This window comes from Diprion similis, chromosome 8 (genome assembly GCF_021155765.1).
Source record: "Diprion similis isolate iyDipSimi1 chromosome 8, iyDipSimi1.1, whole genome shotgun sequence".
NCBI lineage: Eukaryota > Metazoa > Arthropoda > Insecta > Hymenoptera > Diprionidae > Diprion > Diprion similis.
In genome coordinates, this window is record NC_060112.1 from 19887588 (window position 1) to 19904487 (window position 16900).

Consider the following 16900-nt stretch of genomic DNA (forward strand, 5'->3'; position numbering starts at 1 on the left):
AACTGCTAATTGCTGGATCTAGTCATAATATTTCAAAAGCATACCGTTGAGCGGAAAATTTCTTATACGTCTTAAAATACACGCGGGGCCTGTACATAATATACGTAATAGATATCATACGCGACGTCATTTCCGACCTTACTCGATAACATTATCGCACTTTCTCAATGAAAACAATATTTTCCCTTTTTCTAACAAATTGGTGATAATTTTTGACCACAGGTTCGGAGTTAGCTCTGATGTACAACGACGAGTCGGTCCTGGAGAACCATCATCTAGCGGTCGCGTTTAAGTTACTTCAGAACGAGGGCTGTGACATATTCGTTAACATGACAAAGAAGCAGCGGCAAACGTTGAGGAAGATGGTGATCGACATGGTCCTATCGACGGACATGTCCAAGCACATGTCGTTGTTGGCTGACCTGAAGACCATGGTCGAAACTAAGAAGGTGGCCGGTTCCGGAGTGCTCCTGCTCGACAACTACACGGACAGGATCCAAGTCCTGGAGAACCTCGTGCACTGCGCAGACCTCTCGAACCCCACGAAGCCGTTGCCGCTGTACCGGAAGTGGGTCGGTCTCCTGATGGAGGAATTCTTCCTCCAGGGCGACAGGGAACGCGACCAAAACATGGACATCAGCCCGATGTGCGATCGGCACAGCGCAACGATCGAGAAGTCCCAGGTTGGTTTCATCGACTACATAGTACATCCGCTGTGGGAAACGTGGGCGGACCTCGTTCATCCCGATGCCCAGGACATCCTCGACACTCTGGAGGAGAATCGTGACTGGTATCAGTCGATGATACCGCCCAGCCCGCCACCCGCTGAACAGCAGCAACTCGCCTCCGAACAACAGTCCGACGATAGGATACGGTTTCAAGTGACCTTGGAAGAGGGGGACGAGTCAGGAGAGACGGGGGAGGGTGGCGGTGAGACGGATGAGAACGCCGGTGAGGCTGGGATGTGACGGAGGCTGGCTGGCATTTGCAGAAAGCTTCACGTTAAGGTGCAGCAGACTTGGTGGCGGGTGCGCCAGTGACGTCATCTATTCCACACGAACGTTTCAACGAACATCGAGGTCGCCAAACGCCGCGGTACTTCTGTATGATACTGCGTACTGTGCGTCTGGGTACCTACTAAGGTGCCGACTCTACCGAGGATACACTTTTCATACCGCTTATTGCGGGGTATAACTGTCCTCTGACAACTTGCCACCGATCAGTGGCGACGAGAATTTGTTTTGATTGTTTTTCGCGGTTTGTTTGTTTGTTTGTTTGTTTGTTACTTTGTTTATTTCACTTTATTTTCCTGTACGGCAAATATCGACGGCAAGGGTTATTACGACTAATTCGAGTTGGGATGGGGGAGGAGAAATTTTTTTCACTTTCTCTAAGAAGTGAAACAAGAGGAAGAATTCCAACGCTCGAATATGTATGAACGAATGACATGTCTAATGGATCGGGCAAAGTTCAAAGTTTGTTATCTGAGAATGTGAACTGCAACGTGAACAATTTTCATCAAATCTCGATGCACGAGATGGGAATTTAAGGAGCGGTTGCCGGTGTTTTAAATTCTGTCGCTGTGGAGAGCACGCGGAATTTTATTTCTCGCGCACAATTTTCGCAGTCCGCAGTAAAACGGAGGAGGAGTAAGCGAATCTCGAAACGTACGTAAAACTTGGAAGATATGAGTGTACGAGGAATGCCGTGAGAATGATCACACGGTCAAGTAATGCCGGAGACGGGATGGTCGTGTCACGTTGACGAAGGAACAAGAAGAAACGAGATGAAGGAGAAGAAAGACGACGCGGCAAAGAAAATCTGAAGCAAGCTTGTGTAACCTGGGAAAACTTGAAAACTAGTTATGAATCAAGTCCAAATTCGAAGAGGCAACGAAAATTGAAAGAGGAAATTGAATACAAGAGGACCGCAGCCGGCAGTTGTCATTGGACATGGAGGAAGATAGTTTCGTTGGACAGAGACAGTATTTCCAAGAACATATCAATTAACAACAATATAAAAATTTCGGTAGATCGTCAGATCAGAGAGGACGATGATTTGAGATGTTTTTTTCGCTGAGCTTAGTAACAGCGCAATATTAAAATTACTGGCAGCTTGCAGAAAAATGATAATTACGATGTTAATTATGCAGAAATTGAGTGCAAGCGCCTGATGCTACAAGGGTATGTAAATCGCAACAATGTAAAGGCAAGAGAAAAAAAGAGTTGGAAAAAAAAAAATGATAGGCAACTGTTGCAAGAATCGTGTTAATTATAAAAGAATAGGATTGAAAATTCTACCATGAGCTTAATATTATTCTGACTGTTTCTTAAAAAATCTTATAGCTAGGCATGGTAGATGTCAGTTAAAATATAGGAAATCCGATTCGCAGTCATTATTTCAAGTATTAGGTGTCGCGTTGAAAAAAAATCAAATTTCAAATGTGAAACGAGTGAACCAGAAAATGGTTAGTTTTAAATTGTTCTAGTCTCCGTGGGTATAATGAATTAGTGAATAATTGTTTGAAAAAGATGGACGAATAATACATCGTATCCGACTTGCAGAGAAGCGAGTCCAGATTTAAGAATGATCAAAGGAACGATGCGGCCGCGTATGTTTTTTAAAACGCACATGAAATGCATATGACGAGGAGAAAAAAAAAGAGTAAAAAATTGAAGAAAAAAAAAATACACGAAAACAATAAACTTATTGGTTCGTCCTTTGTTTTTCTGATTCTCTAATAATACCCCAACAGTAGACAACAAAGATAACTATCTTGAAAGTAAGATTTTGTCTCAATTGCTTATTAGAGCTTAGAATTGTAATAAAACAAAGAAAAAAAATTATATAAGGAAAAAAAAAACAAAAAAAAAAAAAACTGAAAACTAGAAAGACCTAGTAATAAAATACTAGCAACTAGGAGGGTATGTTAATTATACTATTCGTTGAGATGAAAGGGTTGAAATGAGAAAATAAAAGAAGAAAATTAATTTTAATATACAACTATATGAGAGCTGGTCTTTTGGGTTTATATTGAAATTAATTGGTATCAGATGACGCTTTTTTCCTTGCGATACATGAAGTATAAATAAAAATGAAAAAAAAAACCTAAATAATAATTGTTTCTAGCCAAAGAGTAACGTTAATTAATATATCGGTATAGCATATATATATATATATATATGTATGTATATATATATATGTATATGTATGTATGTATGTATGTATGTATGTATATACACACACACACACACATACATTGCGGGCGCCCCACCAATACGTTTTACAATCACACTCAACTTCTCAGCTTTTGTAGTTAAACGGTAGGAGTAGATATAAATTAGAAAATGAAAATAAAAAATTATCGATGTGAAAACTCCACTCGCTTAAATGTCTGTGAATCGCTCAACTTATAGAAAAACTCGTTCATGAATTAGCTTTCTAAAGCACGCTTGACCGTCTCCTGGCCTAAGGGTACGACATCTCTCTTATATCACTCGCTTCTATCACTTTGATAATTCGCACTGACAATGAAACTGAAACGATTCGCGTTTATACGGACAAGGGGTATTTTAAATACCACTTATGAATGCCGTTAGTCCGTCTGGTCAAACCTTGAGCCGAAAAGATGTTCAATCGTCACTTTGAATAAATATATATATATATATATATATATATATATATAGTACTGAAGCAACGTGCCGTATTGGTGGAATCGCCGGACGTAAGTTAACGAATGACAAAAGAGCAGAACGCTAACAGCTTGTTTTAAAAATCAGTCGTTAAGACACACTATATAAGAGTAAGTTAAGTCTGTCGTTAAATATGAAGGAAGAAACGAGATTTCAGTATGTACCTAAATCGTAATGTAATCAATCATACTATTAATGCGAGAAATCTGTATCTGTGTTGTGTAGGCATTGAAATAGTAAGTGTTTGGTGCTGGCCACCAAGTTCACATCGTCATTAGTCTTACGGCTAATTATTATTATTGTTATTATTATTATTATAATTATTAATATTATTATGAATTAATTATTTTTAATGCCATGGCTATCATTGATCTTATCATTGTTATTTTTTATTATAACAATAATTATTATTACCATCTCGATTGAGATGATAATAATATTATTTTTATTATGCTATCGATTTTGTTTTACTAGATGGCAAAGCCCGGAGTTGTTATTTATTATTAGTTGTAAACTAATTATCAATATAACTATTACGAAAATTTTAATTACGATCATCCATTATCACATTTAACGAAAGTTTACGAAGTAAATTAATTAAGATAGAGATAAAACAAGAAACAAGAATAAAAACAATCTTGAACGCGATTTAATTCTTTGCTATGTGACAAAGTATAACATCGTTTATACAAATGAAAGAATATCAAGTAAATCTATGTACCTTCGCATTGACTCAGTACGGTGAAAATTCAGTTAATATTAAAATATCGAGGGGAAGTATTTCGTCGTTACAAAAACGAAATACGAAAAAGAAAAATGGTACATCGCATGCGCGGGCACTATGCGAGATACCTTGTTACCTATACAATCACCCCGCCTTCAATCCTCACAATACCATGCAGATCGAGAATTGTTTGGTAAATCGTGACCGATTATTGGCGAAACAATATTATAGTTTTCGATTTATTGTAATTCGAAATTGCTCTAACAACAATCCTTTGACGAGTATGATGATTACGATGATGTAATGAAAATGTGTAATAAGAACAATGTGTTTGATTGCTGGACAGTTAAATAAACATGTATTAATATCATGTAACCCACGTATGAAGATATATGTGTAATAAAACATATTTATTGTCGGAAATTCTCTATTTCAATCAGATCACCCTTATTCCCTTTAATTACGTGACGGATCTTGGAAGCGACTAGAGTTTCCACAGCATTTTTTGAAGTTGGTCCAGTGCTCCCGGTCACTTTTCAACTGCAATCTGCTGGAAACTCTCCGACCACACAAAGAGCCCCAGCATCAGCAAAAGACAAAAACTGTTGTAAGACGGAAGAGGCATGAGACACTGTAATCGAAAACGGTTATTTGATGGCGATCGAAGAAACAGTAGATTCGTCCAGGTTTCACGTATTTTTACTTTTATTTTACTTAATACATCTCGTAGAAGATTGATCAATGTCCAGGGTAACCGTGCCGTAAAGATTCTATCACATCACATGTGTAGTTCTTCGTTGAATTAAGGCAGCTATTATGATTATACGTTATACCTACAAGAAAGCGCTATCGGAGAATGATATTTTTACAGTATTTATGCATAATATGAATTGATTTGTTACGGATAGCGGCGAAACGCACACATTCAGTCGTGTTTTCTTAACAGTTGATCCTACGATGACCGAGACGATTGGTTGAAAAATCTTCCGAAAGCTTGGAATCTTCTGTTCTAATGATCCATTGCTCATCTTTGAGAACAATCTTCAACATTAGCTATTACCAACGCTATTCTGCGCACAGATTCCTACTATCGATACTGTTGTGATATTCTCTCCGTGCGCTGAAGTGCGTCGATGGTCTTAAATTATATTATTATCATTACGCGATATTCGACTGCCGAATTTCCGTGAGACCGATTAGCGCAAGTCATGTGGGAATGGTTCTGGAACTTTCATACGCTATCCGTTCTTTCATAGTATTATATAGTACGGACTAAAATATTTCAATCGAAGTTAAATCATAGGACCATACGTTTTCGTCGAACACGGTGGTTTTGAATTGTTTTTTTCGTATGATTTTCAATTGGTATTCTATGTTCAAGTTTTATGAAAGCGTATATATCTGTAATACGTAACTGTTCATGCGGTGTACGTATGCATGTAATGTTCATGTAATACCTAGTTAGATATATGAATTGTTTTGGAGGTGGGAAAGAATCAGGATGGCGGGCTCCGTGAATTGCTTGAGCTGATGTCGCTGCGCGTACCTACCTACCGACGAGATCCCCTGTGCCTTGCGGGATGCCGTAGCTTGGAGCCAAAGTGCTCTCTGTCATGTTTGGTGGATTGCCTAACGCGTCTGGCTTAGACGCAAACACTTTGCATCATCGTTTCTATTTGAGGCAAAACATTCGACGATTACATAAAAGTGCTGCAAACCATTCTTTTATGCATTATTCCAACGTAATTATGCAAGACAAATCGATTGAGCGCAGTCCCAATACGATGCAAGCAACGCCTGGGAAGTTACAGGCGAAAAACTGCTTATTTTCGTCCTCATTTCTCTGCTGTTGATCCTACGCTCTTTTTCATGTGTTTTTTGAGTTCCTGGGGGTCGATTTACTCCGGAAAGGGTCATACAAATCGATTCCGAAACGAAAAATTTTCGGCTCTGAAAATGAGGAAGAAACTAAGGCTAACCCCTTTGGATTTTTGGCGAAAATTTCGACGACTCTGAAAAGTGCTGCAATAAATTTTTGAAGGCACTATTCCGACGTAATTTTGCGAGAGAAATCGATTAAGCGCAGTCCCAATACGCTGCGAGCAACGCCTGAGAAGTTACAGGCGAAAAACTGCTAATTTTCGTCCTCATTTCTCTGCTGTTGATCCTACGCTCTCTTTCATGTGTTTTTTGAGTTCCTGGGGGTCGATTTACTCCGGAAAGGGTCATACAAATCGATTCCGGAACGAAAAATTTTCGGCTCTGAAAATGAGGAAAAAACCAAAGCTAACCCCTTTGGATTTTTGGCGAAAATTTCGACGACTCTGAAAAGTGCTGCAATAAATTTTTGAAGGCACTATTCCGACGTAATTTTGCGAGAGAAATCGATTAAGCGCAGTCCCAATACGCTGCGAGCAACGCCTGAGAAGTTACAGGCGAAAAACTGCAAATTTTCGTCCTCATTTCTCTGCTGTTGATCCTACGCTCTTTTTCATGTGTTTTTTGAGTTCCTGGGGGTCGATTTACTCCGGAAAGGGTCATACAAATCGATTCCGAAACGAAAAATTTTCGGCTCTGAAAATGAGGAATAAACTAAGGCTAACCCCTTTGGATTTTTGGCGAAAATTTCGACGACTCTGAAAAGTGCTGCAATAAATTTTTGAAGGCACTATTCCGACGTAATTTTGCGAGAGAAATCGATTAAGCGCAGTCCCAATACGCTGCGAGCAACGCCTGAGAAGTTACAGGCGAAAAACTGCAAATTTTCGTCCTCATTTCTCTGCTGTTGATCCTACGCTCTTTTTCATGTGTTTTTTGAGTTCCTGGGGGTCGATTTACTCCGGAAAGGGTCATACAAATCGATTCCGAAACGAAAAATTTTCGGCTCTGAAAATGAGGAAGAAACTAAGGCTAACCCCTTTGGATTTTTGGCGAAAATTTCGACGACTCTGAAAAGTGCTGCAATAAATTTTTGAAGGCACTATTCCGACGTAATTTTGCGAGAGAAATCGATTAAGCGCAGTCCCAATACGCTGCGAGCAACGCCTGAAAAGTTACAGGCGAAAAACTGCTAATTTTCGTCCTCATTTCTCTGCTGTTGATCCTACGCTCTCTTTCATGTGTTTTTTGAGTTCCTGGGGGTCGATTTACTCCGGAAAGGGTCATACAAATCGATTCCGAAACGAAAAATTTTCGGCTCTGAAAATGAGGAAGAAACTAAGGCTAACCCCTTTGGATTTTTGGCGAAAATTTCGACGACTCTGAAAAGTGCTGCAATAAATTTTTGAAGGCACTATTCCGACGTAATTTTGCGAGAGAAATCGATTGAGCGCAGTCCCAATACGCTGCGAGCAACGCCTGAAAAGTTACAGGCGAAAAACTGCTAATTTTCGTCCTCATTTCTCTGCTGTTGATCCTACGCTCTCTTTCATGTGTTTTTTGAGTTCCTGGGGGTCGATTTACTTCGGAAAGGGTCATACAAATCGATTCCGAAACGAAAAATTTTCGGCTCTGAAAATGAGGAAGAAACTAAGGCTAACCCCTTTGGATTTTTGGCGAAAATTTCGACGACTCTGAAAAGTGCTGCAATAAATTTTTGAAGGCACTATTCCGACGTAATTTTGCGAGAGAAATCGATTAAGCGCAGTCCCAGTACGCTGCGAGCAACGCCTGAGAGGTTACAGGCGAAAAACTGCTAATTTTCGTCCTCATTTCTCTGCTGTTGATCCTACGCTCTCTTTCATGTGTTTTTTGAGTTCCTGGGGGTCGATTTACTCCGGAAAGGGTCATACAAATCGATTCCGAAACGAAAAATTTTCGGCTCTGAAAATGAGGAAGAAACTAAGGCTAACCCCTTTGGATTTTTGGCGAAAATTTCGACGACTCTGAAAAGTGCTGCAATAAATTTTTGAAGGCACTATTCCGACGTAATTTTGCGAGAGAAATCGATTAAGCGCAGTCCCAATACGCTGCGAGCAACGCCTGAAAAGTTACAGGCGAAAAACTGCTAATTTTCGTCCTCATTTCTCTGCTGTTGATCCTACGCTCTCTTTCATGTGTTTTTTGAGTTCCTGGGGGTCGATTTACTCCGGAAAGGGTCATACAAATCGATTCCGAAACGAAAAATTTTCGGCTCTGAAAATGAGGAAGAAACTAAGGCTAACCCCTTTGGATTTTTGGCGAAAATTTCGACGACTCTGAAAAGTGCTGCAATAAATTTTTGAAGGCACTATTCCGACGTAATTTTGCGAGAGAAATCGATTGAGCGCAGTCCCAATACGCTGCGAGCAACGCCTGAAAAGTTACAGGCGAAAAACTGCTAATTTTCGTCCTCATTTCTCTGCTGTTGATCCTACGCTCTCTTTCATGTGTTTTTTGAGTTCCTGGGGGTCGATTTACTTCGGAAAGGGTCATACAAATCGATTCCGAAACGAAAAATTTTCGGCTCTGAAAATGAGGAAGAAACTAAGGCTAACCCCTTTGGATTTTTGGCGAAAATTTCGACGACTCTGAAAAGTGCTGCAATAAATTTTTGAAGGCACTATTCCGACGTAATTTTGCGAGAGAAATCGATTAAGCGCAGTCCCAGTACGCTGCGAGCAACGCCTGAGAGGTTACAGGCGAAAAACTGCTAATTTTCGTCCTCATTTCTCTGCTGTTGATCCTACGCTCTCTTTCATGTGTTTTTTGAGTTCCTGGGGGTCGATTTACTCCGGAAAGGGTCATACAAATCGATTCCGAAACGAAAAATTTTCGGCTCTGAAAATGAGGAAGAAACTAAGGCTAACCCCTTTGGATTTTTGGCGAAAATTTCGACGACTCTGAAAAGTGCTGCAATAAATTTTTGAAGGCACTATTCCGACGTAATTTTGCGAGAGAAATCGATTAAGCGCAGTCCCAATACGCTGCGAGCAACGCCTGAAAAGTTACAGGCGAAAAACTGCTAATTTTCGTCCTCATTTCTCTGCTGTTGATCCTACGCTCTCTTTCATGTGTTTTTTGAGTTCCTGGGGGTCGATTTACTCCGGAAAGGGTCATACAAATCGATTCCGAAACGAAAAATTTTCGGCTCTGAAAATGAGGAAGAAACTAAGGCTAACCCCTTTGGATTTTTGGCGAAAATTTCGACGACTCTGAAAAGTGCTGCAATAAATTTTTGAAGGCACTATTCCGACGTAATTTTGCGAGAGAAATCGATTAAGCGCAGTCCCAGTACGCTGCGAGCAACGCCTGAGAGGTTACAGGCGAAAAACTGCTAATTTTCGTCCTCATTTCTCTGCTGTTGATCCTACGCTCTCTTTCATGTGTTTTTTGAGTTCCTGGGGGTCGATTTACTCCGGAAAGGGTCATACAAATCGATTCCGAAACGAAAAATTTTCGGCTCTGAAAATGAGGAAGAAACTAAGGCTAACCCCTTTGGATTTTTGGCGAAAATTTCGACGACTCTGAAAAGTGCTGCAATAAATTTTTGAAGGCACTATTCCGACGTAATTTTGCGAGAGAAATCGATTAAGCGCAGTCCCAATACGCTGCGAGCAACGCCTGAGAAGTTACAGGCGAAAAACTGCTAATTTTCGTCCTCATTTCTCTGCTGTTGATCCTACGCTCTTTTTCATGTGTTTTTTGAGTTCCTGGGGCTCGATTTACTCCGGAAAGGGTCATACAAATCGATTCCGAAACGAAAAATTTTCGGCTCTGAAAATGAGGAAGAAACTAAGGCTAACCCCTTTGGATTTTTGGCGAAAATTTCGACGACTCTGAAAAGTGCTGCAATAAATTTTTGAAGGCACTATTCCGACGTAATTTTGCGAGAGAAATCGATTAAGCGCAGTCCCAATACGCTGCGAGCAACGCCTGAGAAGTTACAGGCGAAAAACTGCTAATTTTCGTCCTCATTTCTCTGCTGTTGATCCTACGCTCTTTTTCATGTGTTTTTTGAGTTCCTGGGGGTCGATTTACTCCGGAAAGGGTCATACAAATCGATTCCGAAACGAAAAATTTTCGGCTCTGAAAATGAGGAAGAAACTAAGGCTAACCCCTTTGGATTTTTGGCGAAAATTTCGACGACTCTGAAAAGTGCTGCAATAAATTTTTGAAGGCACTATTCCGACGTAATTTTGCGAGAGAAATCGATTAAGCGCAGTCCCAATACGCTGCGAGCAACGCCTGAGAAGTTACAGGCGAAAAACTGCTAATTTTCGTCCTCATTTCTCTGCTGTTGATCCTACGCTCTTTTTCATGTGTTTTTTGAGTTCCTGGGGGTCGATTTACTCCGGAAAGGGTCATACAAATCGATTCCGAAACGAAAAATTTTCGGCTCTGAAAATGAGGAAGAAACTAAGGCTAACCCCTTTGGATTTTTGGCGAAAATTTCGACGACTCTGAAAAGTGCTGCAATAAATTTTTGAAGGCACTATTCCGACGTAATTCTGCGAGAGAAATCGATTAAGCGCAGTCCCAATACGCTGCGAGCAACGCCTGAGAAGTTACAGGCAAAAAACTGCTAATTTTCGTCCTCATTTCTCTGCTGTTGATCCTACGCTCTTTTTCATGTGTTTTTTGAGTTCCTGGGGGTCGATTTACTCCGGAAAGGGTCATACAAATCGATTCCGAAACGAAAAATTTTCGGCTCTGAAAATGAGGAAGAAACTAAGGCTAACCCCTTTGGATTTTTGGCGAAAATTTCGACGACTCTGAAAAGTGCTGCAATAAATTTTTGAAGGCACTATTCCGACGTAATTTTGCGAGAGAAATCGATTAAGCGCAGTCCCAATACGCTGCGAGCAACGCCTGAGAAGTTACAGGCGAAAAACTGCTAATTTTCGTCCTCATTTCTCTGCTGTTGATCCTACGCTCTCTTTCATGTGTTTTTTGAGTTCCTGGGGGTCGATTTACTCCGGAAAGGGTCATACAAATCGATTCCGAAACGAAAAATTTTCGGCTCTGAAAATGAGGAAGAAACTAAGGCTAACCCCTTTGGATTTTTGGCGAAAATTTCGACGACTCTGAAAAGTGCTGCAATAAATTTTTGAAGGCACTATTCCGACGTAATTTTGCGAGAGAAATCGATTAAGCGCAGTCCCAATACGCTGCGAGCAACGCCTGAAAAGTTACAGGCGAAAAACTGCTAATTTTCGTCCTCATTTCTCTGCTGTTGATCCTACGCTCTCTTTCATGTGTTTTTTGAGTTCCTGGGGGTCGATTTACTCCGGAAAGGGTCATACAAATCGATTCCGAAACGAAAAATTTTCGGCTCTGAAAATGAGGAAGAAACTAAGGCTAACCCCTTTGGATTTTTGGCGAAAATTTCGACGACTCTGAAAAGTGCTGCAATAAATTTTTGAAGGCACTATTCCGACGTAATTTTGCGAGAGAAATCGATTGAGCGCAGTCCCAATACGCTGCGAGCAACGCCTGAAAAGTTACAGGCGAAAAACTGCTAATTTTCGTCCTCATTTCTCTGCTGTTGATCCTACGCTCTCTTTCATGTGTTTTTTGAGTTCCTGGGGGTCGATTTACTTCGGAAAGGGTCATACAAATCGATTCCGAAACGAAAAATTTTCGGCTCTGAAAATGAGGAAGAAACTAAGGCTAACCCCTTTGGATTTTTGGCGAAAATTTCGACGACTCTGAAAAGTGCTGCAATAAATTTTTGAAGGCACTATTCCGACGTAATTTTGCGAGAGAAATCGATTAAGCGCAGTCCCAGTACGCTGCGAGCAACGCCTGAGAGGTTACAGGCGAAAAACTGCTAATTTTCGTCCTCATTTCTCTGCTGTTGATCCTACGCTCTCTTTCATGTGTTTTTTGAGTTCCTGGGGGTCGATTTACTCCGGAAAGGGTCATACAAATCGATTCCGAAACGAAAAATTTTCGGCTCTGAAAATGAGGAAGAAACTAAGGCTAACCCCTTTGGATTTTTGGCGAAAATTTCGACGACTCTGAAAAGTGCTGCAATAAATTTTTGAAGGCACTATTCCGACGTAATTTTGCGAGAGAAATCGATTAAGCGCAGTCCCAATACGCTGCGAGCAACGCCTGAAAAGTTACAGGCGAAAAACTGCTAATTTTCGTCCTCATTTCTCTGCTGTTGATCCTACGCTCTCTTTCATGTGTTTTTTGAGTTCCTGGGGGTCGATTTACTCCGGAAAGGGTCATACAAATCGATTCCGAAACGAAAAATTTTCGGCTCTGAAAATGAGGAAGAAACTAAGGCTAACCCCTTTGGATTTTTGGCGAAAATTTCGACGACTCTGAAAAGTGCTGCAATAAATTTTTGAAGGCACTATTCCGACGTAATTTTGCGAGAGAAATCGATTAAGCGCAGTCCCAGTACGCTGCGAGCAACGCCTGAGAGGTTACAGGCGAAAAACTGCTAATTTTCGTCCTCATTTCTCTGCTGTTGATCCTACGCTCTCTTTCATGTGTTTTTTGAGTTCCTGGGGGTCGATTTACTCCGGAAAGGGTCATACAAATCGATTCCGAAACGAAAAATTTTCGGCTCTGAAAATGAGGAAGAAACTAAGGCTAACCCCTTTGGATTTTTGGCGAAAATTTCGACGACTCTGAAAAGTGCTGCAATAAATTTTTGAAGGCACTATTCCGACGTAATTTTGCGAGAGAAATCGATTAAGCGCAGTCCCAATACGCTGCGAGCAACGCCTGAGAAGTTACAGGCGAAAAACTGCTAATTTTCGTCCTCATTTCTCTGCTGTTGATCCTACGCTCTTTTTCATGTGTTTTTTGAGTTCCTGGGGCTCGATTTACTCCGGAAAGGGTCATACAAATCGATTCCGAAACGAAAAATTTTCGGCTCTGAAAATGAGGAAGAAACTAAGGCTAACCCCTTTGGATTTTTGGCGAAAATTTCGACGACTCTGAAAAGTGCTGCAATAAATTTTTGAAGGCACTATTCCGACGTAATTTTGCGAGAGAAATCGATTAAGCGCAGTCCCAATACGCTGCGAGCAACGCCTGAGAAGTTACAGGCGAAAAACTGCTAATTTTCGTCCTCATTTCTCTGCTGTTGATCCTACGCTCTTTTTCATGTGTTTTTTGAGTTCCTGGGGGTCGATTTACTCCGGAAAGGGTCATACAAATCGATTCCGAAACGAAAAATTTTCGGCTCTGAAAATGAGGAAGAAACTAAGGCTAACCCCTTTGGATTTTTGGCGAAAATTTCGACGACTCTGAAAAGTGCTGCAATAAATTTTTGAAGGCACTATTCCGACGTAATTTTGCGAGAGAAATCGATTAAGCGCAGTCCCAATACGCTGCGAGCAACGCCTGAGAAGTTACAGGCGAAAAACTGCTAATTTTCGTCCTCATTTCTCTGCTGTTGATCCTACGCTCTTTTTCATGTGTTTTTTGAGTTCCTGGGGGTCGATTTACTCCGGAAAGGGTCATACAAATCGATTCCGAAACGAAAAATTTTCGGCTCTGAAAATGAGGAAGAAACTAAGGCTAACCCCTTTGGATTTTTGGCGAAAATTTCGACGACTCTGAAAAGTGCTGCAATAAATTTTTGAAGGCACTATTCCGACGTAATTCTGCGAGAGAAATCGATTAAGCGCAGTCCCAATACGCTGCGAGCAACGCCTGAGAAGTTACAGGCAAAAAACTGCTAATTTTCGTCCTCATTTCTCTGCTGTTGATCCTACGCTCTTTTTCATGTGTTTTTTGAGTTCCTGGGGGTCGATTTACTCCGGAAAGGGTCATACAAATCGATTCCGAAACGAAAAATTTTCGGCTCTGAAAATGAGGAAGAAACTAAGGCTAACCCCTTTGGATTTTTGGCGAAAATTTCGACGACTCTGAAAAGTGCTGCAATAAATTTTTGAAGGCACTATTCCGACGTAATTTTGCGAGAGAAATCGATTAAGCGCAGTCCCAATACGCTGCGAGCAACGCCTGAGAAGTTACAGGCGAAAAACTGCTAATTTTCGTCCTCATTTCTCTGCTGTTGATCCTACGCTCTTTTTCATGTGTTTTTTGAGTTCCTGGGGGTCGATTTACTCCGTAAAGGGTCATACAAATCGATTCCGAAACGAAAAATTTTCGGCTCTGAAAATGAGGAAGAAACTAAGGCTAACCCCTTTGGATTTTTGGCGAAAATTTCGACGACTCTGAAAAGTGCTGCAATAAATTTTTGAAGGCACTATTTCGACGTAATTTTGCGAGAGAAATCGATTAAGCGCAGTCCCAATACGCTGCGAGCAACGCCTGAGAAGTTACAGGCGAAAAACTGCTAATTTTCGTCCTCATTTCTCTGCTGTTGATCCTACGCTCTTTTTCATGTGTTTTTTGAGTTCCTGGGGGTCGATTTACTCCGGAAAGGGTCATACAAATCGATTCCGAAACGAAAAATTTTCGGCTCTGAAAATGTGGAAGAAACTAAGGCTAACCCCTTTGGATTTTTGGCGAAAATTTCGACGACTCTGAAAAGTGCTGCAATAAATTTTTGAAGGCACTATTCCGACGTAATTTTGCGAGAGAAATCGATTAAGCGCAGTCCCAGTACGCTGCGAGCAACGCCTGAGAAGTTACAGGCGAAAAACTGCTAATTTTCGTCCTCATTTCTCTGCTGTTGATCCTACGCTCTTTTTCATGTGTTTTTTGAGTTCCTGGGGGTCGATTTACTCCGGAAAGGGTCATACAAATCGATTCCGAAACGAAAAATTTTCGGCTCTGAAAATGAGGAAAAAACTAAGGCTAACCCCTTTGGATTTCCGGCGAAAATTTCGACGACTTTGAAAAGTGCTGCAATAAATTCTTTAAGGCACTATTCCGACGTAATTTTGCGAGAGAAATCGATTAAGCGCAGTCCCAATACGCTGCGAGCAACGCCTGAGAAGTTACAGGCGAAAAACTGCTAATTTTCGTCCTCATTTCTCTGCTGTTGATCCTACGCTCTCTTTCATGTGTTTTTTGAGTTCCTGGGGGTCGATTTACTCCGGAAAGGGTCATACAAATCGATTCCGAAACGAAAAATTTTCGGCTCTGGAAATGAGGAAAAAACTAAGGCTAACCCCTTTGGATTTTTGGCGAAAATTTCGACGACTCTGAAAAGTGCTGCAATAAATTTTTGAAGGCACTATTCCGACGTAATTTTGCGAGAGAAATCGATTAAGCGCAGTCCCAATACGCTGCGAGCAACGCCTGAGAAGTTACAGGCAAAAAACTGCTAATTTTCGTCCTTATTTCTCTGCTGTTGATCCTACGCTCTTTTTCATGTGTTTTTTGAGTTCCTGGGGGTCGATTTACTCCGGAAAGGGTCATACAAATCGATTCCGAAACGAAAAATTTTCGGCTCTGAAAATGAGGAAAAAACTAAGGCTAACCCCTTTGGATTTTTGGCGAAAATTTCGACGACTCTGAAAAGTGCTGCAATAAATTTTTGAAGGCACTATTCCGACGTAATTTTGCGAGAGAAATCGATTAAGCGCAGTCCCAATACGCTGCGAGCAACGCCTGAGAAGTTACAGGCGAAAAACTGCTAATTTTCGTCCTCATTTCTCTGCTGTTGATCCTACGCTCTTTTTCATGTGTTTTTTGAGTTCCTGGGGGTCGATTTACTCCGGAAAGGGTCATACAAATCGATTCCGAAACGAAAAATTTTCGGCTCTGAAAATGAGGAAGAAACTAAGGCTAACCCCTTTGGATTTTTGGCGAAAATTTCGACGACTCTGAAAAGTGCTGCAATAAATTTTTGAAGGCACTATTCCGACGTAATTTTGCGAGAGAAATCGATTAAGCGCAGTCACAATACGCTGCGAGCAACGCCTGAAAAGTTACAGGCGAAAAACTGCTAATTTTCGTCCTCATTTCTCTGCTGTTGATCCTACGCTCTCTTTCATGTGTTTTTTGAGTTCCTGGGGGTCGATTTACTCCGGAAAGGGTCATACAAATCGATTCCGAAACGAAAAATTTTCGGCTCTGAAAATGAGGAAAAAACTAAGGCTAACCCCTTTGGATTTCCGGCGAAAATTTCGACGACTTTGAAAAGTGCTGCAATAAATTCTTTAAGGCACTATTCCGACGTAATTTTGCGAGAGAAATCGATTAAGCGCAGTCCCAATACGCTGCGAGCAACGCCTGAGAAGTTACAGGCGAAAAACTGCTAATTTTCGTCCTCATTTCTCTGCTGTTGATCCTACGCTCTCTTTCATGTGTTTTTTGAGTTCCTGGGGGTCGATTTACTCCGGAAAGGGTCATACAAATCGATTCCGAAACGAAAAATTTTCGGCTCTGGAAATGAGGAAAAAACTAAGGCTAACCCCTTTGGATTTTTGGCGAAAATTTCGACGACTCTGAAAAGTGCTGCAATAAATTTTTGAAGGCACTATTCCGACGTAATTTTGCGAGAGAAATCGATTAAGCGCAGTCCCAATACGCTGCGAGCAACGCCTGAGAAGTTACAGGCAAAAAACTGCTAATTTTCGTCCTCATTTCTCTGCTGTTGATCCTACGCTCTTTTTCATGTGTT

At 41.0% G+C, this 16900-nt stretch overlaps 1 protein-coding gene across 10 annotated transcripts in view; it reads left to right on the forward strand.

The window, feature by feature from the left end:
* LOC124408894 (cAMP-specific 3',5'-cyclic phosphodiesterase) overlaps window positions 1–2892 on the forward strand; it is a 254319-nt gene extending 251427 nt beyond the window's left edge. For all 10 annotated transcript variants that reach the window (XM_046886184.1, XM_046886182.1, XM_046886177.1 and 7 more), the window contains one exon: window positions 223–2892. In XM_046886184.1, the coding sequence (XP_046742140.1) occupies window positions 223–968 (746 nt within the window). In that variant the 3' untranslated portion in view covers window positions 969–2892. The remainder of the gene's footprint in view (window positions 1–222) is intronic.
* The last annotated feature ends 14008 nt before the right edge of the window (window positions 2893–16900 follow it).